This window comes from Planococcus citri, chromosome 5 (assembly GCF_950023065.1).
Source record: "Planococcus citri chromosome 5, ihPlaCitr1.1, whole genome shotgun sequence".
Classification (NCBI taxonomy): domain Eukaryota; kingdom Metazoa; phylum Arthropoda; class Insecta; order Hemiptera; family Pseudococcidae; genus Planococcus; species Planococcus citri.
Window position 1 is genome coordinate 10,304,713 of NC_088681.1, and position 27,120 is coordinate 10,331,832.

Below are 27,120 nucleotides of genomic sequence, written 5' to 3' on the forward strand. Positions count from 1 at the left end.
GATTCTTCAGAAAGAAGTACATCTTCTTCACAGCGACAATGAATCGCGCAATTCAGAATCACCTGTGTTCAATTTTCCCAATTCTGAATATAAGTCAGTTCTCTTTTTGTCAGAAAAATGTACTGAAGTTTTTTTTTTTTGAGAATTTCGATGAGAAAGTAGGTTAGCCTAAAATATTTAAGTAAGTATTACAATCTATTGTGTTTTTTTGTAAAGAATACTAGATGTGCTTGTAGATACGTTTATTTTATTCTAAATGAACTACAATTTACAATCAAACTTCAAATACCTACACATATTGTGCTTGTTTACTTACTGCTAACTACCTACCCACATATTACAACAGTGTAGGTACATATTACAGGGTGCCCAGAAATATCGAGTACCCCTAAAAAAGTTTTCTACTAAAATACTTCGGTTGGTCACAGTGAATGATAATAATGATAGCACATGATTGGTTGTTGGACTGGAGAGATAATATTCCACCAATCATATGCATCTATTTCACGTTGCCAACCTATATTTTTAATGAAAAACTTTCTTAGGGGTACTCGATATTTCTGGGCACCTTGTATGTACAGTAGGTATCTAATTACCTATAGATACTAATGAGTATTTTGGTTTTCTGTATTCACACATACAACAACACGATATATTAACTCTTACGTCTTCAACTATATTCTTATTCCTATCAATGCCACGAAACTTCGACGATGCACAGATTACTTTTATACATTTATATTCATAATCTTTAGAAGCGCCTGTAGCTACATCTGTAAGTTTCTCGTTATCCTTTGTGGTGCAGTTTGATTCATTTCTAGAAAAAATGTGTAACGATAAGTACTACATACTTATAACGGCTGTGAAAATTATCTAAGTACCTATATTGGATCAGAGAATATCTGGATCTGATCAGATCTGTTTATATAGGTACCTATATACAATCAAGTCTCCCCAAATGGAGGTAATCAGAGTGAAACAGATCTAATCTAGTCAAAACTTTGTTTTGACCCGATCTGATCGTTTACCTGGGATTCCGAAAATATTCAGATCTGATCACATCCAAAAAAAATTTGCAGGAAGGTGTCATTGTGAAAAAACAATAAAAACTCACTCGCAATTTGCGTCTTCAACTCCTTGACGATAATGCGAGTAATTACCATTATCTGGCATTTGAATTATATAAGCAAACTCTCCTTTGCTAGTTTTTCCTCCTTTTGGATACAACGTCTCACTCTATTCAAAAAATAACAGCGAATTTAAATTAGGATCGAATAATTACTTCATGGCTTTGATAGCTCTCCATTTATACTTACGCCAGACCCGCATAAAGGCTGATAATAAAAACTATCGTCATTTGTGGAGGCGTTTCCAATTCCTTCCTATAGTAAGTATGAAAATAATATGGATTATTAATCATCATCAATTCATTATCATCATCATTCATTAGAAAATGATAATGTTGATTTTCAACTAGCTATAATGAATGGGTAATAAAAGTTGATAGATGCATACATTATATTCAATCCCGTTAAACCATTGTGGTAAGATGGTGCCATTTCTTATCAACTCTTCAATATATATCCTGTAGAAGCAAAAAAACATACATTAAAGCAAAGAGTTTCTATGTACTTGGTAGAGTTGATTGATAATAATTAATAATGAATATTAAAAACCTTGGATACTGAGGGAATTCTGCACATTTCCGAACATCCTTCTCACAAGCTTCAATTTCGTTTTCACTTGGCCATGAAATATTCATATCATCAAGTGATACTTCAGTAGAGTTGGCAGATTTCCAGGGAGAAGCTTGAACTAAACATGTGATCTGAAAATGTACAATGAATTAAATTAGAGAGACTTTTTCTTGATACTTCCTTCTCTATTGATTGTGTGTACCATGTACCTACTACTAGAAGAACCTACCTAACTTTGGAAGTGCACAAATGAACTAAGTACCAATCACAAAAAAGGAGAGGGAGACATAGGTAGCCAAAACAAAATGAAGCACTCCTATGTAGATTTTTTTTGTGGAAGGGGTGTAGTTGAAGCAAGCTTCAAGCAAGTGACCCCAGTGAACATAAGATACCTACTAAGATCTCTCACACAAACTTTGCACTGCCCACCCCCACACACACCTCTCTGAAAAAAGCCATTCACACCATCGCTACAAACCCCACTTCAAAGGTCCCTGACAGATTAATACATTTCCAGATTTCCACTTTTTTTTTTCTAAATATAAAAAACATATACTCTAAAACTACGATGGAAAGGAGCCTGCATAAATCCTGTTCAGGATCACAGCAGAGATGGTCAGGAGCAGAGGCCCCACTTGGTGGCTACTGACCAGCGGTGTCTTGCCTCCAGGCAGAAGGTGGAAGTTTGTTGGTACTGCTACTAACAACACCATTGCACAGTAAGTGGTCTGCATGGGCCAGACTGGGCTTACCCAACCCAACCCAAGATTCTCGGGCAATGACATTGCCAAGCCCGACTTGACATGAATGCATGTACTCACAGCATAGTGTTGCATTCCACCTGAAGAATGGGAAGGCAAAGTGCACATTGAAGCTGGTATAGGGAGGAGTGCAGCTGGAGAACTGTGAAAATCCCAAGTACCTGGGTATCCACGCTTGACCAAACCCTCTCATATAAGAGGCATTCTGAGAACACAAAAATAAAGGTGGAAGCTTGAAACAACTTACTGCAAAAACTTATATCAACTAGATGGGGAGCAAAACCAAAGATGCTGTGAACTACAGCCATGGCACTGTGCTACTCTACAGTGGAGCATGGAAGCATGGATGTGCTGCTTGGGGCTGATCCACACATGTCAAGAAGATTGACATCGTTCTCAACACCACCATGAGAATTGTGTGTGGCTGCCTCCGACCAACAATTGTTAAAACAACTACCCAGAATATGTGGCTTCTCACTTCCTGGGATAACCCTGTCAAATCATGCTCAACCAAAAAGAGGTGACCCAAGACTGAAGTCTAGGAGGAGTTTTATGAGGGAGATACACATAATGGATGTACATCTGGTGGAGGGGAGGGGAGTGGTCAGTTCTGGTTCTGGAGGAGACCACATGTAGCCAGAACTTGGCAAATGGGCTAAAACTGTCATATGAAGAGTGGCTGCACTTTCCAGACCAAAGATGGATGTGCCAAGATGGCAGTAAATCTTACCAGATTGGGGCATACAGGATGATGTGAAGTGTCTAAACTGCGGGCAAACATAGAATGACAACAACTTTCTTGTACAAGGGATGTTCCATAAGTAAGCTACAAAAAAATCTGTAAAATCGAGTAATTTACTAGACTCAAATACACCACTTTTCCACATAAATCTCCTTCATTTTCAATGCATATTTCCCATTGTTCTTTTAGCTTGAAAATGATCTCTTCAAAAAACCTATACAACCTCCATCTTGAAGAAATTTTTGACTCAAGCTTAAAAATGTTTGTGGTCATTGGACTTTTCACCACCAAAATGTTGTTTTAGAAGTCAGAGGAGGTGAAAATCAAAGGTTTCCACGTCCCAGCTAGATGAGGAGGGGTCCATAACTATCCATTTCAATTTGTCTAATCAAACCTCTGGTTTCTCACCATGTGAAAAGTCGGGTTATCAAGAAAAAGACAAATTGATCAAGCTTAGAGGCATCCACAACAATTTTTACCAAACCAAATATTGTTCCTCAGCTTCTTCCATGTCTAAAAAACATTATTGTTTCTCCACGCACATCATTGACTTTTTAGATATGGACTGCTAGCGGTACATAAGCCAATGGTCTTGGAACATAGTTCATCAGTTAGTCAAGGTTTGGCTTTTGCGCATGCTGGAATCTGAAAAATGACGTTGTACCAGCCTACCAGGTGACGATGTTATACCTCCCACACCTCCGTGTAACAATACCTGGTGGTATAAAGCCACAACAGAGCTGGCGCATGCGCAGATCGCAACCCTCGACTTACTATGTTCAAGACAATAGCTGTATGTTAAGCTTATGGGCCGCTAGCAGTCCATACCTAAAAAGTCAATGATGCACATGGGAAAAATTTATCCAAAATGACTCTTTGAATGTCTCAAATGAAAACTCAAAACACTCTGGCCATCCACCTTGTGGCTTATCAGTTATCACCCGCACCCGCGCACATCTTACAAATATCAAATTTTGGGCTCTAAACCAACCTTTGTCTTCTAGAAACCACACTTGAACCATACACCCATCTAATCTTGTGATTAATCTCCAAAGGTGTCTTCTGTTTTGAGTGAAAAAGGTGTGTACACATAGACAGAGGCAGTCATATTCAAAAAGGCTGTAAAACCATACTACTGCATGAATCTAAACGCGGTTTGCGGCAAATGCTTCCAAAACCATCCCTCTAAAACATATCCAAAAATCAGGTTCCTATGTATAACCCTTCCCATTGAAAAAAAATGTGTACCTTACCTTATGGGACATCCCTGTGACACTAGCACTACATACACTAGAGAGGAGCTGTGGGGAGAAATGAACAACTGCACCAAAGACCTGGCACAGGGATGGAAGGGAAGAATATGAGGAAATCCAAATGTCTCGGACACGAGAAGAAGGAGAAGAAAAAGAATATCAAAACTTCGAAAGAAATTGAATCACAATGGAAATTTTATCGAAATAAGCATCTAAACTGGCATTTAAAATGTGAAAGATTGGATGTAACTGGGGTCCAAATTGCGGTCATTGGTCCGATTTCTTGGAAAGGTCTTCAGTCTAGGTCTGTTCTTGGTATTTTTTGGATGAGGGTCATCTGTTCAATTAATATTGATGTAAATTTGTTTTAGAGGTGTCAGGTTAGGTCTGGTCTGGTTTGGTCCAGTCCACGCAGTCTTTTCAAGAATTTTTGGGACCAGTGCAGTCATCAGTTGGATTTTTCAGTTCAGTCTGACAAGCCTACCCTAGTCAGATTAGTCCTCTGACTGCCAAAACATCAATATACAACTAGGGAACTGCATTTCTGATCTGACCACTGACAGCATTTACAACTTTCTTGAAATATCATAAAATACTTGTTAATGTTTGGTTGATTATTGGAAATATGACTGAACAGCAATTTCCAACTTCATAAATAAATGATGATCATATTTTACCAAAATTGTTCCAATTGGGTGCATAGGTAAAGATTTCATTGACAGGACTGTATGAATGAGCCACATGCTCTGGGTGACAACAGGAAAATAAACTGTTTCAGACATAGCAAGAAAATACAGTGACCAACTCAGTGAAACATCATGATCATCATGCTCATAAATGTCCAAAGTAAAAAAGGCAAAGGAAGATGGTCAATAAAAAGAATACACTGCATCTGAGACTGCATAGAAACAGGAAACAGAGGTGCGAAGAGACATAATTGCCTGGTAGTCATAACATCTTAACAGAACATACTTCAAATGACTAGGTACCTAACTATAGAATTAATGATGAAACCATGATGAGGAAACAGAAAGACTTATGGTTGCTCCTCAGAATCAAACACCCAGCATTTCCAAAATAGAAAATAGGCAAATAAAAACCACTTACCATCAACAACGGCAAAACAAATTTCACAGCAATCAAACGATATGTTTCCATCATGTTTAAGTAGGTAGTTCTTGTATTCTGATTCCGCTATTTACGATATGTTACAGATAAACCACAGGAAACTCGACACCCGATTCGAGATTTATTTCAACTTTGTAATTTTCACTCGTTTCAAGCTTTGAATCACTACTGACATCCGTGAAACTGCGCTATCAATTTATACTCTAAAAAAATCCTTATCACTTGTAATTTGAATCGAATCTAGATCCTGTACGTGTATGACATATCAGGAAGTGCCAACTCTGCTCATGTAGGTAGATCGTAGGTACCTATGTGCTTCGTGGTAAAAAAAAAAATTGATAATTTCAAAACTGACCAAATATCAGGTTGATTATTATGAAATTCTTGAAAAAAGTACACGCGACGTTGGTCGAATTCAAATCATTAAATTACATATCTGCGTCACATGAATTCCGAAAAGTGTTTAGGTACCTACTCTACTTTATCACATCAGCTGAAATGATGTACGTAAAAGGAAGTACCTAGTACCTACATAAATATGATGCAAGTGTATCCAACAGGTACATTGTGCATCTACATATTTGGTCATTTTTCATTTATGCAGAGTGATTAATGATACGCTGAGCATCATGGGAAAATACTGAGGAAGATGCAAAATATGTAACAAATCACCAACTACGAGACCAAAATCACAAGATCGCTGATGAATATTTTCCATTTTTGGTTACAATAGTTAGCAACAGTCCTTTAAAGCTCAAAAACAGGAAAACCTACCACAACAATTTTGATTCATTGGGATTCTAATTTACTCATCTCGTGTAAAAAATCAAATTTTTATGGATAAGATGACGAGAGAAAGTTGATTCATGATGGCATTCCCCCTTCCCCTCCTTCATATGTACATTTATGCATTTGACACTGGAATCATATCGAACCAAACTCTCTTCCCTGGCCCTGCCCTCCCCCTCCAAAAAAAATATCCAACAAATAAAACAAAACCGACGAGCATCGTAGAAAACTTTAATCTAAGAAAGAAAAAAAAAAATCGCCGTAAAAATATTAAAAAGATAACAAAAGGAAAAAAAATTACAAAATAAAAATCACAGCATAACTCTAATCATTGATAAGCCGACATGGAACAATATAAACACCGTAAATAATTACAGAGATCGGTAAAAAAAAAAAAAACAACACGATATAATTTACTATAAAATAAAACGCTTAAAAATACCATGCAAAAATGAAAAGAGAGATTGCAAAAACAGAGGAGAAAAAGAAAAATATAATTAAAATACCAAATCGAGTTACTCAACGTCAACCGCATTTACCATCGATTGTGTGAGGTAAAATTTGAATTCGTCTTTAAAATAAATACGTAACTGATTCGTGTATCAAAATCGTATATTTATCACATCGTTCAAAATTCGAACTGCATCTAAAAATTTACATCCTTTCAAAGAAAAAAAAATTCCAACTTCGATAAGCCGCAACCGTCGAAACTGGTTCAAGGATTTACTTCTTATCGCTGTACATGCAAACGCAACAGCTCGGAATTTCAATCGGCTCTTGAACTGATCCGGTTGATGAAAATGTGACCAGTTGCTTGTAGGCGTATTTCTGAACACATTCGAGCTGGTAATACGATGGTAGATGTGTTTTCAATCCTCCGCAGCTGTTATCTCCTCTGCTGTAATTAGACTAGTTAAATTGGTTGTCTTTTTTTTGTTTTTTTTTACTGCATTGATAAGTGAGAAAGGGGAGAAGGGGAGAAAGGGAGAAAGAGAGAGAATGTTTTTCGAAGGTGGTCAAATTTTGCTGGAAGTGTGAGAGCCAAAATTTGAAAACTTGATTTTGGAAAAAAAATTCAAAAATGTGCATTAAATATTGTGTTAAGAGTTTACTTGGAAAAAAAAAAAAAAACTATTTTTTACACTTAAGGGGAAAAAAGTTTTAAAATCCTAAAAATTATAATTGAAAAAAGGTTTAAAAAAATATTAATATGAAAAATTAGCTAGAAAAAAATTTTTAAAAATTGAAAAAAAAATCCTTAAAACAAGAATTTATGTAACCAATTCAAAATCTCCCTCTCAGCTTATCTCCCTTTTCATCTTTATCACTTATAATCCAGTAGCAAAATGCAAGTGAAATGAATTTCAAGATGAAAGCATGAAATTTTGATAAACAAGGACCTCTGAAAACATTTTTTAAGCACAGTACAAAGTCGCTAAACTCCATCAATAGGAGGGACACAGAGGGTTAAAGGGAGAGGATTTGGCTCCCTATTAATCAAAATTTGGTTATCTGGCCACTCTTGGGACCATTTTTATATCATTCAACCCTCTTTGAATTCAAAAATCTTCCTCGTATGTGACTTTTTTTTTCAAAAATAAAATTTTTAAAACAAATCCAATGATGCAAAAAAAAATTGAAAGAAAATGTCACACACGAGGTATTGAACTCGCCACCAACGAAATATTTTTACCTTCAAGATCTGAGTGTGAGAAGTTCCTCAAATTTGAGATTTTCCAACTGAAAATTCTGATTTTTTTCTCAAAAATACTCCAAAAAACCAGTTTTTCTGACTTATGTGATATTTTAGGATCCATGCAGCTTGCAATGCCATTTCAGGGTGATGGTTGTGGAGCGGGGGGGGGGTGACATTTAGACAAAAAATTGAAAAATCAATATTCAATGAAAACCTTTATTTTGAGTTGAAAGTCACTCAAAAAATTTTTAATTCCGGAGGAGCCTCTGGAAGGGATATATCGGTCCTCAATTTTGGCCATTGTTGCCAATTTTAAAAAATCGAAAAAATTTGATAAGTTTTTGGATATCAATTGGCACCATTATTTATGTATTCCAAAATATTTCCCCAGTTTCGATAATGAAATCTTTCGATATTTTAGCTTAATTAATGCGAAATATTTGAGAATAAAAAATTTTCAAAGCAGTACTTAATTTACCCAAAAATAGGCAATTTTTAAACTTTCAAGTTCAACCGTCCAGACTCCAGAAAAGCCCTGAAAGTGGTCTTGGATTTTCATGGCAATGTCCTGAGTCGAAGCAGAATTTCAAATACCATTTTTTGGAACTGGGCCATTTTCCCAAAACAGGTTAGAAGGGGGCTATAGAACGAAAAAACCACGATTTTATTTTTTAGGATGTCCCCTCTTTGAGCAGTGAGCAGCTGAGCACTTATATCTCCACTCAAGGATCACCTCCAGAGCCAAAATCATTTCCAAGTGACTTTCAACTCAAAATGAAGGTCTTCGTTGAATTTGATGAAAATTTTCCTACATTTTTTTCACGATCCTACCTTAATCTCTATAAATATAAATTTTTCATCAAAATTTCACCCCTCCTCAACCCCTCCCCCGCAGCTGGTCCAATCCTGTTCTCTCCAATCGTCAAATCGACAACATTCAAAACTGAAGTTCTCAAAAATCATGAATTCGACATCGACATCAATTTTTCGTCAACATTTAATCGTCCCCCTTCCCTCCACAGCTACACCACCTTGAATTTTGACAAAAAAAAATTGATCATAGATTCAAATGAGGGGCTAGTTCAAAAAAAATCACTGTCCAAATTCACAAAAAAAATTTATTAATGTTCTCGAAAGAGAATTTATAACGAGAAAAATGATCACGAAACCTTGTTTTCAAAAAAATTTTGTCTTCATTGATTTTATCGAATCTTAAAAATTCGCATTTTGGCTGAATTTGTTTAAAAAACCGTCAAAGTCAACGTTTTTAAAGGGAAAAATTTTTTCAAAAAAATACATTTTTTTGCAATTTCAAAATGTTGTCAAAATTTACTGAACAACCTGTACTCCCAAAATCAAATTTTCACCACCAACTTCGATTAGAATATGTTATTTTGGCCTCCAGCAAAACTTGATTTTTCAACATTGGTAAATTTTTAGACCATTAATTCTTGAAAAACCATGAAATTCGTACAAAAATGTTGAAAATATGCCAATTTTTGATAACCCCCCCCCACCTCCCTAACTGAACTTCCAGGGTAACGATGGGAGGCTGCAATAAGTCTGTATCAAATTTGACCTGCAGAGTTGAAAATCTTCATAAATTTCCATCTGCAGAAGAGTCATTCAAATATATTGTACAGTGTGACACAAAAGTAGTGCCCAGTGGCTTTTATTTCAAAATGTAAAGAGCTAGAGAGATGAATGAAGCGGCGTTGAGTAGAGAAAAATAAGGGTTTCCAAAACTGACCTTGAAAATTGTAGGCCCTTGCACAGGGTGTCCACAAATTGAAAAACCGGTTCGGTCGAAAAATTCAAACTGGTTTTTATGGGCGCAATGTATTCTACACACTAAGGAGATAGAAACGTGATATGAATTTTTTAAAACCGGTTCATTGATTTGCAACCAGTTGACAAAAAATACCCAAAAATTGTAAGTAGATAAAGAAAAAAAGCTTAAAACTAAAGTTGTAGAGCGTGATAAATTACACAATTCTGTCTAATGACATTTTGAAACCGGTTCATTGGTCCGTATTTAGCAACCAGTTTTTGACAATCGCCAAAAAGTTGGAGATAGAGAAAAAAGCTTGCAAAAAAAGTTGTAGAGCGTGAAAAATTGAACCATTTTCGTTGATCAGATTTTGAAACCGGTTCATTAATTTTCAACCAGTTGATAAAAATTACCTAAAAATTGAATATACAGAAGAAAGCTTGAAACAAAATTTGTAGGGCGTGAAAAATTGAACCATTTTCGCTGATCAGATTTTGAAACCGGTTCATTAATTTGCAACCAGTTGATGAAAATTACCTAAAAATTGAATATACAGAAGAAAGCTTGAAACAAAATTTGTAGGGCGTGAAAAATTGAACCATTTTCGTTGATCAGATTTTGAAACTGGTTCATTAAGTTGCAACCAGTTGATAAAAAATACCCAAAAATTGTAGATCGAGAAAAAAGCTTGAAACAAAAGTTGTAGAGCTTGAAAAATTACACAATTCTGTCTAATCACATTTTTTGAAACTGGTTCATTGGTTCACATTTAGCAACCAGTTTTTGACAAGCTTGAAACAAAAGTTGTAGAGCGTGAAAAATTTAACCATTTTTGCTGATCGGATTTTCAAAATGGCTAACTTACTTGCAACCAGGTAACTTTTGATGGCTTGCTGCTATTTAATGAACCGGTTTCAGAATCCGATCAGCAAAAATGGTTCAATTTTTCACACTCTACAACTGTTTCAAACTTTTTTCTCTATCTCCAAGTTTTAGGTGATTGTCAAAAACTGGTTGCTAAATGCGAACCAATGAACCGGTTTCACAATGTCATTAGACAGAATTGTGCAATTTTTCACGCTCTACAACATTTGTTCCAAGCTTTTTTCTCAATCTCCAATTTTTATGCAATTCTTGATAACTGGTTGCAAAATAATGAACCGGTTTCAGAGTCCAATCAGCGAAAATGGTTCAATTTTTCACGGTCTACAACTTTGGTTTCAAGTTTTTTTCTCTATTTCCAATTTTTAGGTGATTGTCAAAAACTGGTTGCTAAATGCGAACCAATGAACCGGTTTCAAAATGTCATTAGACAGAATTGTGTAATTTTTCACTCTCTACAACTTTTGTTTCAAGCTTTTTTCTGTACCTACAATTTTTGGATAATTTTCGATAACTGGCTGCGAATTTTAGAACCGGTTTCAAAAAATTCATATCACGTTTTTGTCTCCTTAATGTGTAGAATACATCGCGCCAATAAAAACCAGTTTGAATTTTTTAACCGAACTGGTTTTTCAATTTGTGGACACCCTGTCCAAGGGCCTGCAATTTTCGAGGTTAGTTTTGGAAACCCTTATTTTTCTCTACTTAACGCCGCTTCATTCATCTCTATAGCTCTTTCCACTTGGAAATAAAAGCCACCGAGCACTACTTTTGTGTCATAACATTATTTATATTCAAAAAACTACATTCTTGACTTCTTGAGATATTCTTGAGAGCAAAAAATATACAAAATTCTCAGTTGGAAAATCTCAAATTTGAGGTACTCCTCCCCTTCAAATCTTGAAATTAACAATATTTTCGAACTCAACGAAGTTGAATTACTTGAAAATAGCCCCAAGAATATCACCAGATGACCTAATTTTGAAAAACAGGGAGCTAAGCCCTCCTTCAAGCCAATCCATGCCCCTCCTATGGGATTCGCGAACGCCTTCTGGGCTTAAAACCCTCTTTTGGGGATCCTTGCGCATCATAATAAGTCTTATGCTTCCATCGAGAAATTAAATTCACCAAAAATCGCAATTTGTCCCTAGGACTAGGTGCATATTAGAAAAAAACAAGAGTATTCAGAGAATAAAACTTACGAGACGCATGTTTCGGTACGAATACCTTGAGTGATATTATATTTAGGTAATTGAACGATGAAACGATATTCTCCATCTTTATTTTTACCCGCATCAGGGTACATTATATCCTCCTGTAAAACAATGAACAAAAAGAACGATCAAAATACATATAAATAAACCATCGAGCAGGCGCAAATTGGGTAAATTTTTGAAATACTCGTATTTACTTTGTAACTGCAAAATTGCTTTTTACCCGAACCGTCATCTCCGCTGCCTTCGAGTCTGGTATTTATTTCAAATTTTATATTCTATAATAATACGTAAAATATCATAAAATAAAAATCAATCAATTCTCGAGAAAATGCACACAATTATTGTAAATTTGCAAACACTCGCTAGGTACCTACCTCGTTAAAGAGTAAATTTTTATTAATTTTCCCCTCTGAGAGAAGTTTTTCCACGACGTTGCTGCAATTGAAGAAAAAAAACCATAAGTAAGCATATAATAAAAACAACAACAACAATGCCATTTCAACGAAATCCAACTTACGTAGGATAATAATTTAATTTTTCACAATCGCGAAAATTCTGTTGGCATTTTTTCATATCCCTCGGATCAAGAGCGATCTCGTCGACGATTTTATTACGAGTCACCGAGACTGGCGAGACTGGCGAGACTGGTTGATTCGCATTTCCACCGTTCGAAGGACGATTTGTGGGAAACTTGACGCTGTCGTCTTTTATTTCCTCCTCTGCAACAAATTAAAAAAAAAAAATGTTCACCGTGGAATTTTTTTTCTGCAAATCACCTAAGTAGGTAGAAACTTCTCAAGAATTTATTCTGCTTACTTGTTGTGGTACGAATTGAAGTACTAAGGTTGGTTTTTTGAGGTCCATTGCGAGTACCAGTATCATCAACCCTTCGAGGAAGTGTTTTGGCAGCTCTGTGGAAAATAACGATAAAGACGAATTAATTTCAGGAACATGCTAATTATTAATCGTGTGAAAATGATAGGTTCCAGCTACATAGATATATAAGAATGAAAATCGACCTTGACCACTTTGTTTTCCATTCATCGAGTCAATGGGATGGGAATGATTAATGTAGGAAAAAGCCTGATTCATGTAGGTACCTACAATTTTCAATGATTCATAAGCAAGCGACGTAGAGTAAAATGGTATGAATCTAAAACAACGTAGGCTGGAATTTATCTACTTTTTTAATTAATTACCACGATGCTTGGGTAAAATTCCATGACTACTCGTAGAGTATGATTTTAATAATTTTCACATCCCATCAAAGAATGAATTCGAAATATGACGTATGAGTGGTCAATTTTGCATCAAATGTTACAGAAATCGTGGAAATATCACGTGAGAGTCGGAATGAATCTAGAACACCAATGTACAGACATTTTTAGCCAGAAAATAATCAATTTTTCCACGAAATTACCTAATTAACCGCCGATTACCGCCGAATTACCATATTTACCGATAAATTACCAAGAAATACGGTAATTTACGATGATCCATATCGATAGATGAAATTTTTGATTCCTTTCGCCAATTTTTTTTCCCCGAATTGAAATGCTCAAAAGTTGTGGGTATGACTAAAACAAAGATAATTTTCCTCGATACCCCCCCCCCAAGTTCTTTCCTCTCGTTCAAGTTATTTTTCCACATAATTTAGGTACACTTTTTTTCCAGTTTTTTTTTGCCATCAGAGATAAAATTGAGTGAAAATATTGGTTTTCTAAACAAACCATAAGTATGATCCCTTCAAAGAAATAAATATGCAACTCACGATGCACATCAGATCGAATAACAGCCAACGAAACGTTAACAGGAAAATCGATTGGATTTATAATTTGTAAGTTTAGAAAATTACCTTCGACTTTGACGAACAATTCAACGAATGAACTTCACATTGACTCATTTGTTCAATCCTACTTTTCTAACTTTCAATCCATTAATTTTTTGTTGATAGGATCTTTCAAATGCCCCCTTCAATGGCCCAATTTTGAAAAAAAATTGAAAAATTAAAAAAAAGGGCGTTACATGTCAATTGATACTGATTCGAAGTCTTTATAAGCTCAAATAATTTGTTATTTTTTGCGTTCGTCGGCCCCCTCAGAGTCTTTACAATCCCCCTTCCAATTATGAAAAAAAAAGGGAGGGAAAGAATCTGAAAAATAAGTAGAAATCAACACGTCACACACTCATAGGGAGGGGGAGGGGGGGTTGAAAAAGTCTTGAGACGTTTTTGAGCCTATTTGACTAAAACTTGTGAGAACAGAATGGAGGGGGAAGAGTTGAAAAAGTCTTAAGAAGTTTTTGGGCCTATTTGACTAAAGCTTGTGAGAACAGAATGGAGAGGGGAGGGTTGAAAAAGTCTTAAGAAGTTTTTGGGCCTATTTGACTAAAACTTGTGAGAACAGAATGGAGGGGAGGGGGGGTGAAAAAGTCTTAAGAAGTTTTTGGGCATATTTGACTAAAACTTGTGAAAACAGAATGGAGGGGGGGGGGTCAGATGGAAAACATGAGTCGATATTCAATCTGGGAGAAACAGAATCAGTAAAAATCCATTTATGCCACTCGACTTGAGCCATTTTTTCGCTATTTCGATCAAAATTAGGGACCCAATAACCCCCCCCCCCCAATTCTCCAATCCCCACTAGGATGTTGAGATACTATTTTGAAAATGAACTCGTTAAATAAAATGCTAAAAAAAGGTTTTCGCAGTAGACTATTTTTTTTGCATTTTTAAATTGTAGATTTCAACTTCAGCATATGTCATTAAAAGTTGAGCTTTCACATCGAAAGATCAGTTTTGAGGTTTTCAAAATTTCAATTACCAATTTTTAACCACTTCTCGATTCTTTTGATCTTGATCTTGATTGAAAACACGCCAAAAAAATGTAGGTACTTCGAAGTTTAATCAGTCTTGAGATATAAACCTTCAAAAGTTTGGCAGGTGGCAGGGCAGTGGTCTTTAATATTGAAACTGAACTTGGAAAGGGACACAAATTTTAAAAAATTTGACAAAATTTTCTGGAAAAAAAATTGACAAAATTTTCTGAAAAAAAAATTTGACAAAATTTTCTGAAAAAAAAAATTTAAAAAAATTTTTTGGAAAAAAATTTGAAATTTTTCACACATTTTGAATTTTTAATTCGTTGAATATTTAAACTCAATTTTCACATCCACTTCACCAATCAACAACAAATTCAAATTTTCAAAAATTCTGCATCACAGGGTTTCCAGTCTCACAGAAAAATGAATTTCTCTAATTTTTCCCCTCTTTTTCAGATCAATTTTTTTCAATTTTCAAAAAAAAAAATTGGATCAAAAAATTGGAGGAAAAATACCTTAATATTACTCGTCTAGGTATTCTGGGTATTGGAATCTTGTGACAAACGGGAAGTGGGGGGGGGAGAGAGATAAAATATCTGAAAATTTTGAAAATTAGTACTTATGTCAATAATTTTTGAACATTTTGGTTTGACACTCTTTGACTTTTCTCACCACAGAACTGAAAAATACTCAAAAACCAAACCAGACCTCTTGGAGTAGATTTCAGAAGATTCACGCGAATAAGAAATTTCTAAAAATTTGAAAATCTTTTTGACTGAAAAAAATTGCAATGAATAATCTGAAGCCTGTAAGGATATTTGAAATCCACAATGAGGGTGAGAGAGGGGAGAGAGGAGGGGTTAGTAGCGTCCTAAAATTTGAAATACAGTGCTTTATTCATTTGAAAACATTTTATCGCCATTTTGACCTTTTTACTCAGCTGAAAAAAATGATACAAGTCAAAAAAAATCGAAATGGGAAAATTGAATCCTCCTTCCACAGCCCATTTATTCTAGTTTTTCATGCATCAAAATCAGAATGTTCATTTTCGTGTTCGTAAATCAAACATTGTTAAATTACATAAGAGAATTTTTGTGGCTTTCAAAAATTTTAAGACGCTCTCATTCAGTTTCAAAGCTGAAAATGTTCAAAAATGGAAACTTTTAGGTCAATCAACTGCCCTTTCCTAGCTCCCAGCCTGTTCCATGACCCTCATATCCCAAACATGGTATTTACTTTAGGTACTTATTTTTAAGCCAAAAAATTATAAAAATTCCCGAATCATAAGAATTTTTCATGTTTCCTAAATTTTTGAGGCACATGACCTCGTTGTCAAAGTTTAAAATTGGTTCATACGAAAACAAAAATTATTTTTCCATGTTCACCTCATACGAATTATCAAATTTTAGTGTAAAAAATCTAAATTTTTAACCAAAATCGATGGATTTAGCAATTGGGAGTACGAAAATCCTGGAAAAATTATCCGCAGAGTACCTAATAAGGATATTGGGATTTCGTTTATCACCATTTTTTCGCAATTATCTGCCTAATTTTAGGAGAAAAATTCTAGAAATATATTTTGAAGGAGACCTGTCTCTCTCAAAATTGTTTTTCCCCAAGTTCCTCCCCTTTTCTTGGAGCTGGTATCAACGTTAGGACAAAACCTAATGGATCTCTGAAATCTTCATGAAATTCTGAATCTGTATCATTTGAATTATTTTCCAATTTTGGAATAATTATGTACTTCAGTCACAATATTCGTTTAAATGAGAGACTTGAAAAAAAATTGAAATCGAAAAATTCAACTTTGAGAACCACTGGAATTTTGAAAATCGCTTTAGCTGCGGGTAGGTATTCTAAGAATGATCCAGTATGAGTTATTCGAGAAACAAACCCCCTCCCCCACCTCCATAGACCAAAACATGCGACAGCGAAGGTGCTTCATATGTATGCACAACTTTGGGACCCCCTGAATCGATTTAATATTATTCGTTCTCTAAAATTTGAAGGTATAAAAATATCAAATCATCAGTCAGTCCATTGATCGAATAAGTCGACTAAAATGTGACCAAATTCCACCCACAAAAAAAGTATACATAACAACATACAATAATAAAGAACCATGCAATTTATCGTAGTACATTTGGTGCAATGTCAAGCATAATTCAGTTCGTGTTCAACTTTAACCTTGCAAAATGTCGAATGCGTTGCGAATAAAGACACCTTCATTAATGTATGTAATGTATGTATGTATAAAGAAAGAAAAAAAAATGGAAAGAAAAAGAAGAATGTGCGGTGCGCGTAATCATAGCAATGTGCATAACACCTTCACGACAACTCTTTAGGCAGACATTCTATCACCGCAGCAACCACAAACTGAAACATCTATGTACTATCAACATCATCGTACTTGTAGTAGCACAATCCGGTAATTGAATCCAATCTGAAAGGTTTATTCACACCGAAGTCAGGTGGTGAGGTTGCGAGAGGATACGGAGGTGATATTTTCCTCCCAAACATGTCGTAAAAATAGGCAAACCTACTGAAAAAATTAAAAAATAATAGTTCTTTTTGCAGGTATATAATTGACAACTTTTTGTTTTATCACTCTCCTCCAGCAATAATAATCTGGGTTAATTTCTTACAATGAAACTTTCCTTACAGTTAACAGGGTCATCAAATTAAAATAATTATTTATCATTTCATTACTCATACTCGTATCAAGGGGCACCTGTAAGTACGTAATTTGCATCTTTATTTGCCAACTTCGATTTCTGGGAATCTTCTCTCTCATTTTACTGAACGAGATGGCCGAGGAAATTCAGAGAAAATTCTATTTTTTTACTACGAAATGCTCGTACGAGGTAGAAACTAGAAAAATGAATTCAGAGAACTCTAAAATTTGGCACATGATCTTAAAATGTACCCACTTATAGGTAAGTACTATCAAATATTTGAAGGCGAAAACAAGAAAAATTCCTGCAGTTTTCATTTCGCTCTCTCTAGGTATTAGCTGAGAGTTTTTTTTTCTTCTTATCTTATTTTTTTAAAATCAAAACTTCTCAACGAGTCCTCCTTCCTCCTCCCCCATCCCAAAAATAGTCAATTTGTATTTTATGAAGTACAAATTTGGGAGAGAGGGGGTCCAAAATCAAAATAAATTATTTTCTTTTTTTTTTCTTTCATGAACTGAAATCTACGGTACCATAAAGAGGAAGATAAGTCTCAAAAACTAAATCTGTGGAATATTGAACATTTCTGTACCTCTGTTGTGACACTCCTTGGAGGGGGAGGAGGCTTATAGTGCTGCAGAATAACCCAAGGGACGCAATAATTTTTGAACAAGACAAGTAAATCGAAAGAGGATCCCAAAAAATACACCACCAGCCCAAATTTCAGCTGCTGATTTCATTTCTCAAATTTTGATAAATAAAATATAATTACCTACTTATTATTAAAAATTTACGTTTTGTTTATTTCCCATGAAAAAAATCGAAATTTCATCAAAATAAGGGTAAGTGCTCAAATTTAGCTTACACCCTATTTTCGACCTCCCTGAGTCGATTGGTGATGCTTTCGAACCGTTCTGGAGCCCCTAAGCGGATTTGGAAATTTCTTCTTTTTTCTGGAATATTGAAGAATTGGTCAAAAATTATTTTTGAACTGACCCTTGTGAAATTTTGCAATGACCGCCTGAGAAAGGGTGCAATTTAGATGTCAACCAAAATTATATGTGAGTGCTTAAATTCATTTTTTTTTTTTGGTTATTCCAGATCAATTTGAAATTTCTGCAGGAAATTGAAAATTCGCTGAAGACTCCAGAATGACCTAAAAGTGGTAGTTTTTGAAGAGTGAGGGGGTGGGGGATGTGAAATAATCATTTATAATAGTTTATCATTATGTACTTATTATAGATTCAAAAGGTTAAAAAATGTAATAAAAAATTATATTTTTTTCAATTTTCAAAAATTCAGCAGAAATCCAAAAATGAACTTTGCTAGTTGACCCTTGAAAATTTGGGTTGCTGGGATTTTAAGACATGTCTTTTGATGGATCCAAGGACCTTCACAATGAAATCAATATCTCCACACCTCATTTTCCAATCCGCAAAACTTTCCAAGAACTTCGAGTAATAAAATTTTAAAAAAATAATCTTTGACCTTATGTTAAAAATTTTGCCACGAGTACGCCATGGTCAAAGGAGCATCTTCATTCTTCAAGTTGCAAGAAATAAAACTGATGAAATTAATTCAAAATTGGTAAAAATGTTATCTAATTATTTCCAATTTCTGTAAGTACCAGAATTCTTCTACAATATAATCCTCTCTTCAAGGAAAAATCTCCTTTGATCTAGAGCCTTTAAAATAGGAAAAAAGCACCATGTCTATGAGATTCTGAACAAAATGAAAAATGTTTTTAAAAAATTTTCAGACTTCAATTTTTTATTTTTGTTATTATTGATTTTTGTTTACAGTTTTGAGGCACTGAGGATTTTTTTTTTCTGAAAAAGGAACCAGGAACTTGGAAGAATTCTAACTCATAAAAAAAAATTTCCAACAAAAATTTTCCAGCTTTGATTTTTTTTTTCATTTTTTCCAACTTTGTAAGCTCACACAAAGGAACCAAAAAATAGCTTTGGGGACCAAAAAAATTTCGGAGACAAAGGGGAGTTTTTTTCATAAAAAAAGGCGTTAATTTACAAAAACATTGACGTAAAATTGTAAAATTCTCGGATAAAATCATTTTTTCCAACTTCTTTGTTTTTTATATTAGGGGAGGGGGGCTTTCAAGACGACTCAATTTCATGCGAGAATCGAGGATGCAAAAAAATCACCAAAAAAATGTTTCACAATAATATAAATAAGAATCACCCTATTGTTTCTCCTCTTTTCCCTCCACTTCCATCACCAATTTTTAAGAAAAAATTTCCCAAATATGATTGACTGTTGTTTTTCAAGTCAAGTTTTTTGGCAAATTTTTGGGTAATTTATTTTTATTCAATTACTTATTCGATTTCTTAAATTTGGAGAGTACAAAATTTTCAGCGATTTTTTCCCATAAAAACCAACAACATTGAAGGGGGTGGGGGACGTATAAAAAATCGCAACAAAAATTCAATAAGAGCCACTCATCCACCAAACCCCCTTCCTCTCTACTCCTTTCCATAAGCCCTAATTTTCAAAGAAGTATTCGCATGATTCGCCGATGATGTTTTTCAAGTCAATTTTTTTTCTCAACCGAATAGAATCCAAAAACATACCTTACGTATTTGTGATTTAATAACTTTTGCCCCGAAGTGAAATTTGGTCCAATTTGCAATTTTTTTTTTGTTGCGAAATCAAGCACATTAAGAAATATAATTCTAACGTGGTTATTGGTTAATAATTGAGAACCCAGCACTAGAGAACAAAGACGCAATTCCTTGAATTTTTTAGAAGGGAAGGGAAGAGGAGAGGGAGAGGAGGGAATATTTTTTCATATAAATGAACAATTGAAAAAATGATCGATCGATGAAGAAAAATATTTTTCATAATAGGTACATGCAATGAAACGTCGGTATAACACACTCGATAAATGTTGAGAAACGCTAGAACAAGTATTTTGTTAATTATTTACGTAAATCGGTTTGTTTCATTGCATTTATTATGAAAAATATCTTACAATGCAAGAATCGAACTCTTGTATACCTAATATTATATGAAAATTCCGAAATTGAATTTCGTCACGTGTTTTCTTACATGTACGGTTAGAGTGACGTCATTCTGAAGAATGGAAACACCTCCTCTCCCTCTCCACCGCCTGAATTTTTCAATTTTCTTGTTTTTCGCCAAAATCAGTAATTATCGCAATTTTGTCTAGCCACGATCGACAACGTTAGAAGTTAGAACTGATGTTTTTAAACAACTTTTTTTCTATTCAATGAAAGAGATGGAATGTTACATCACACGTAATAGGTAAGATTTCTACATAATTTTATTCTCATTGAATCGTTGTAGAAGACCTCTTTCGATGAGTTTTCATCAGATCGTTACTCAATGATAACTTCGTCTCTAAACCAATCGAAAATGTTATTAAAAAAATTATACGTAGAGGACTGGATTCTGCATTCTCACCCCTCCCCCCTTCTAACAGTAAAATGTTGGCAAAAAAGTGGGGGAGATGGAAAATTTGGTAAATTTGGGAAACGTTGAAAAGTTATGTAAGCTGGGAAAATCAAAGACTTGCCAAATACCATAGATTTTCACTTCTTGAATGATAAATTTTTTAAAAAATATTCGCCCGAGTAAAAGGGAGTAGAAAAATTCACTTCTCACATCAAAAGTACTTAATGTTGCAGTTGCTTTACTTGAATTTTTCCAAAAAAAAAAAATTTCAACGAAAATTCGGAAAAAATAATTTCTACTTTTTGTCAAAATTGGTTGTTTTTGAAAATATAAAAATTATGTCCCGAAAAAAATGAAGAATTGTGAATTTTCGAAAGCTTTTGCCCTCGTTTCATTCGAGCTTGTTTTTTTTTCTTTTTCAAATTGAAACATCTAAAAAATATATCAATCAACTTTTAAAATGAAAAAATGAACTCGTACAAAAGTATCGTTTTTATGCCTCTCAAAAGCGATTCTTCCTTACTTGGGCCTGTTCTCTTTTTTTATTTTTCAAAATTGAAATCCTAAAACAAACCTTTCAAATTCTAAAAATTTTAAAAGCCAAAAAATTAATTTCTCGTATAAACAAACATCGTTTTTAGATCTCTCAAGATGCAAATTTTCAAACGTTTTTGTCCTCGCTTCACTCGGGTCACTTCTCTTAATTTTTCGAAATCGATTTCTAAAAAAAATATCGTTTTTAAGCCTCTTGAACTCAAATTTTCAAAAACTTTCACCCTTGGTTTGTTTCTTGTTTTCAAATAAGAAAATTCGCATTTGCCCCCCCCCCTCACAAAGACAAAACAGAAAATGAAAATTTTTATACGTCCCATATGAATAGGATCAATCAACAAAATTGGTATTTTTACCCCTATATCAATCGACAAATTTTCAGTCGAATCCCCTCCTCCTCCTCCCCCTCTCAAAAAACCTCTTTGTAGTTTTGTCCCAAGAAATGGAGACAAATTGTATTTGCATCAGGCCCTCATTGGCTCTCGATGACCCTGGTATGAAATAGCGAAAAAAAGTGTGAAGTTTCAGTCAAAAATACCCCCCCCCCCCCCCCCCCAGAAAAGTGCACTTCTACATCGAAGTCATCGCCTGTTACACCGAAATCTTTGACCAAATCAACTCCGAAAAGTTCATGCAAATCATTGAATAGTTCCTTGTTTGGGAATGACAAGTTCAATGATGCTATGCTAATGATAATTCCAACGACGATTGTCAAGACGATTCTGTGCGCACTACAGACTTAACAAAATGGCGATTATTACGCGGCCAAAATTGTTCAAAATCTCAAGACGTCAACGATCTCACTAATTACGTTGAGATCGAGATTTACTTGGCTGAATTTAAAGTTTCACCAAAGTCGTATGCGGAAGCTGTTTGAAGCCAAGACTGTTTCAAATCGAAAGATACTATGGATACTCAGAAGAAATCCATAGTCGCTAACAACTCACCGAATCTAGGTTTCAGACCTCGGGGAAAGCGATCAGACATTGTTGCATCTGATGTTTCCTATCGATTGTTGATCAGTAGCAAGTGAGCTGCTTTACATTGCCAGAGACACACGCATCAACGTAGCTAGCACGTTATTGAGATCTCTGATGGAAGTTTTACTACAGAACTACAGAAGACATCAGCTGTCTAAAACTCAAATCGAAGACAGCTCAAATGTTCCAGCTATGCTGATTTCACCGAATGTCTGAGTACATTTCACTAGACAACTGGCATACCCATCTAAAATGTTGACCCGGAGATATTGTGGATCCAGGTACGTGATCAAGTTGCTTATCAGAGCTGATTGCCGCTATCAAATTTGAGGAAACATGATCGACGTACTTCATGTCTATACGGCGCAGTTTTGCTGTCAATTTACTTATTGCTTGATAATTTTTAAATTAGGGAAAGTGTTAAAAATAATGTAAAATTGTGTCATTATCTGTAAGGGTAAGGTATAGACAGTGTAGAGGAAGACGAAAATCTTCAACGGGAGAAAATTCAAATACCGTCCTCCAATGTGTAGCTTGCTTGAACTAATCCGACAGAGCGCGTCAGATCGAAATGCGTGCTAAGAAAACGTAAACATGCGAGCAAAACAGCCGTAGACGCATAGGATAAATGCGTTTTCTCCCATTTTTCATGAAAATGAAGTGGTTTGGAAAAATTTTTTTTGGACTTGAACTAAAGAAGATGAAATTTCCTATCGATTGGTATAAATTTTTTTCAATTTCACACGAAAATGGTGATTTTTAATATTCATTTTTATGGACAAATTTTTATGCATGTCAATTTTGAATTAAAATTACGCGAAATTTTCATCAACTACATCGTATTTTAATAAACCAAAATTTGCAGAATTTTATCCTCTTCAAAATGAGTTTTCATTCAAAACGCTAGCACTAACAGTTCGAAACTTATTGAAGCTCAAAGTCGTAAAAAATTGTTGCGCGCGGTAAAAATTCAACTTCAATTAAACTGCTATTTTTTTATAGCGCTTTGGATAATAAACAAATTTTGAAGAGGATAAAATTCTGCACGTTTTGAGTTTGGCTTATTAAAATACCTATGTGTTTTCTGAAAAATGAAAATTAAAGTGAAAATTTCGCATAGGTAAGGTAATTCTAATTCTAATTCAGAGTTGACAATTATTGTATATTAATGCACTTTCCCATTTTTCCCTCATTTGTTTGGACATGAACTAAAGAAAATTAAATTTCCTGTTGATTGCCTGATTGGTAATATTGATTATTGACATACATATTTTTTCTCAATAGTCAATTTTGTACAAAAATTGTGATTTTTAATTTTAACATTATATTATTTTTTATGAACAAATTATACGAAATTTATCATACAATTCTATTGGGAACGGGCACCTTAATACGGTGAGTTATTCATTTTTGAACGAAAGTATTATTTACATTTTTTTCATTGTTGTTTTTGGCCAAATTACAATTTACGGGTAATTACCGGGCGATTTAAGGCAAATTGACCAAACTAACCAAGTATTTTTGGTTTGTTTGCTCAACAAATCAGTCGACAATATTTGGTTAGTTTGCTCACTTCACCTTAAATCGCCCGGTAATTACCCGTAAATTGTATTTTGGCCAAAAACAACAGTGAAAAAAATGTAAATAATACTTTCGTTCAAAAATGAATAACCCACCGTATTAAGGTGCCCGTTCCCAATGGCTGTATTCAATATTCATATTTCATATTCATACCTACCCTCTTGGATTTGGAACTTGAAAATTTTTTTTTACTCAAAAAAAAAAAGAAAAGTCAGCAAAGCTCCAAAAAAATTTACATCTTGTCATTTACTATCGAATTGTAATTTTTTCCGTTGGAAAAAATGATTGATGATTCTAGGACAATTTCAATTCGAGATTTTTTTTTCAACATTTTTTTATTGAGTTGATGAACTTTTTAATTTTTTTATTTTAAAAGTTTTTTAGGAGAATTTTTTCTTGAAATTTTATTTATTTTACATAAATATTATGAGCTATGATGCCATGAATGATGAAATTGAAATCGGGAAATTGAAACATCGGAGCTAGCATTCGGAGGTAAGTATTTTCATTATACATGTAAAAAAACTTACGTCCGAATGCTAGCTCCGATGTTTTTTTTACAATATTATAGAAATATAACAATAAATAAAATAAAAATATAGGTAATTTGTTTGATCAAATTATTATTTTTCAAATTTTCATTTCTGTTGTAAAGTAAATGAATTAAAAATTTAAATGAAAATAAAAAATGCAAAAACTATGAGAAATTGTTATTTTTATTTCAAGTATTAGGTATAGGTAGGTACATATTTAATCATGTACTGAAATATCACTAGGAAAAAAAGGTAAGAAATGAGAAACTGAATTTATTTATTTCTCTATTACGATGAAAAAAATCAAAAAAATATAAAATAATAATTTGATCGATCATTTTACACTTATTATTATTTATTCTTACGAGCATAATTTCTATATTACTATATTGTAAAAATAATTACCTCTGATGTTTCAATTTTCCGATTTCATGGCTCATATTTATGTAAAAGGAATTTAAAAAACATTAAAAATCATTTATTTCAAAAAAAAATTGTCCTAAAAAATTTTTTAGCATAAAAAAATGAAAAAATTGATCGTGTACAATGTGTGTTTCATATAAAACTCCCTATAATGTTGCGAGAGAGTAACGCGCATTTCGCCGCGAGCGCTCTCTATAAGGCGGCGACGTCGTTACTGACGTTTCTGAAAGTGCTAGATTTTCGTCTTCCTCTACACTGTCTATAGGGTAAGGACACCCAAAACTGACCAGTGCCTAATCCCAACCACCCTTTATATCTCGTCTGTTATCAGCGCTACCTCTTGAAAAATGATATAAAGGCGTTCCTCTATCACAGACAATTAATTTAAGACCAACCCAACAACTGTTAAGCCAAAACTCGCAAAATAAATTGAATTTTAAGAAATTCCATGATCAAAAAATTGTTTTTCACCATTTTTTATCACCAAAAATTTTCAACTTGTTATAACTAATTTTGTGGTGTTAAATATGATTTGTGATCGTGATTTAAGTGAGATTTTTATGGTAAGTATTGCCTTTTTTGTAATCAATCTCAGGTATGTATAGAAAGTTTTTACAAAAGTGTAAAACAATATTGGTCTCCTAATCCCAACTACCCATAAGATCATATAAATTCAGGGTGGTCAGGATTAGGGTACCAAATTCATTGTTCAAACAGTCATTTTAGAGGTGCCTCGGAAGAAAATTCTAAAAAGCCATAAAAAATTATTCTATAGCCCCAAAATTTTATTATGAGTTGGGTGAAGGTTCAATCTATCTTTTAAGCCATTTACTGTATTTTCATGTGAAATAGTATTTTATTGGTTGCTGCACTTTCAAATGTGGTTGGAATTAGGTTAGGATACCCAACTTTTTGGAGGTGGTCAGGATTAGGGTACCAAAATTTGAAAAATAATTTTTGAGATGTTGCGGGAAAAAATTCAAAAAAAATATTAAGAATTATTCGTTTATGCCAAAATTTTGATATGAGTTAGGGGAAGGTTCAACCTATCTTTTAAGCCATTTTCCATGTTTTGAAGTGAAATAGTCTTCGATCTGTGGCGGTTTTACTAAAAGTGGTTGGTTTTGGGGCTCCTTACCCTTATTTATTCATTTTGTTGTAAATACGGGTAATTCTTCGAACTATTGAGATACATTGTACTGGTCAAGTCAACAAACATCAAAGATGACTTTGTAACATTTTTTATACTCGCGATTCCGATTTTCGAATATTCAAGCTAATGTCCTGATCTTGTATTATGGCGATTTTCTACTGTTTATTTTTCTGTACATATTTTGTATCATGTGAATATGTATGTTTAAATACATCGTTTTATTTCGAAGTGTGCATCGTATTTTATCACCTCCCCCCAGTGGCGTAGCCAAGGGGGGGGCGAAGGGGGCCATGCCCCCCCCCCTTGAGAGCGAAAATTTGAAAGAAAACATGCAAAAATGGACGTCTTTTCGTTGTTTGGACTCATTTTTTCCAAAAATTTTCGCTCTCGCTTCGCTCGAGCAGTAATTTTGCCTTCATTATCATAAAATCACCACACATTACCATAGATTTCCAGAAAATTACCCCTCATTTCGATTTTTCATGCCTAAAAATCTGGTTTTGCCCCCTCCTTGAGAAAATCCTGGCTACGCCACTGCCTCCCCCCCCCCTCAAAAAAAAAAGAAAAACACAAAATTTTGACGTTAAAACTTCTAATATTGAAAATTATTTTTTTGTACCTCATTAATTGTAAATATTCTAAAGTTTTTGTCCTCGTCGTTTCGCTCGGGCAAAGAAATTTTTTCAGTCCTCTTTTAAAATATTATTTTCAAAGATCAGAAGTTCAAAAATAACACGAAAAAAGGTGCGAATTTTGGATTTTGGATTTCAATACCAATTAACCTTGCAATATGTAGAACAATTTAATTATTTTTTTAAACCTTACTTTTTTTGAAAATTTTAAATCATTCAACATCTTTGCAACTCCTCCTTCAAGTATTTTTTCCAACCAAATCTGGATAATTATCTGAAAAAATCCTGAAGGGCAGGGGGATGTGTCTCGGGTGAAAAGTAGTGAAAATGTCAGTCTCATCGCCCCCCCACTCCCTGACACATCACTTCATCACGTCTCTGATCACACTTACCAACGACCTCGATC

The 27,120-nt window shown here is 34.2% G+C and overlaps 2 protein-coding genes across 9 annotated transcripts in view; both read right to left on the reverse strand.

The window, feature by feature from the left end:
- Positions 1–225: 225 nt before the first annotated feature.
- LOC135847961 (uncharacterized) lies at positions 226–6,011 on the reverse strand. The gene is made up of 6 exons (XM_065367708.1): positions 5,561–6,011; positions 1,677–1,828; positions 1,516–1,585; positions 1,317–1,382; positions 1,115–1,236; positions 226–817 (listed from the first exon to the last, which is right to left on the reverse strand). Exons 1-6 carry the CDS (start codon positions 5,612–5,614, stop codon positions 589–591), a joined length of 693 nt encoding a protein of 230 aa, XP_065223780.1. The 5' UTR covers positions 5,615–6,011; the 3' UTR covers positions 226–588.
- Positions 6,012–6,584: 573 nt separating this feature from the next.
- Positions 6,585–27,120, reverse strand: part of LOC135849025 (uncharacterized) — a 28,927-nt gene continuing 8,391 nt past the window's right edge. For 4 of the 8 annotated variants that reach the window (XM_065369160.1, XM_065369157.1, XM_065369155.1 and 1 more), the window contains exons 3-9: positions 17,167–17,298; positions 12,753–12,847; positions 12,454–12,655; positions 12,311–12,371; positions 12,131–12,211; positions 11,922–12,034; positions 6,585–7,268 (exon numbers count right to left, since the gene is read on the reverse strand). In XM_065369160.1, coding sequence (XP_065225232.1) covers positions 7,094–7,268; positions 11,922–12,034; positions 12,131–12,211; positions 12,311–12,371; positions 12,454–12,655; positions 12,753–12,847; positions 17,167–17,298 — 859 coding nt within the window. In that variant the 3' untranslated portion in view covers positions 6,585–7,093. The remainder of the gene's footprint in view (positions 7,269–11,921; positions 12,035–12,130; positions 12,212–12,310; positions 12,372–12,453; positions 12,656–12,752; positions 12,848–17,166; positions 17,299–27,120) is intronic. The other 4 variants (XM_065369162.1, XM_065369159.1, XM_065369161.1 and 1 more) reach the window with 2 other exon arrangements.

What these genes read in the sequence shown, in the direction of transcription:
- LOC135847961 (XM_065367708.1), bottom strand. Translation starts at nt 5,614, where the DNA reads ATGATGGAAACATATCGTTTGATTGCTGTGAAATTTGTTTTGCCGTTG. An exon ending in TTGTTTTGCCGTTGTTGATG is followed by an intron (nt 1,829 to 5,560) that starts GTAAGTGGTTTT and finishes GTACATTTTCAG; the next exon opens with ATCACATGTTTAGTTCAAGC. An exon ending in AGCCTTTATGCGGGTCTGGC is followed by an intron (nt 1,237 to 1,316) that starts GTAAGTATAAAT and finishes TTTTTTGAATAG; the next exon opens with AGTGAGACGTTGTATCCAAA.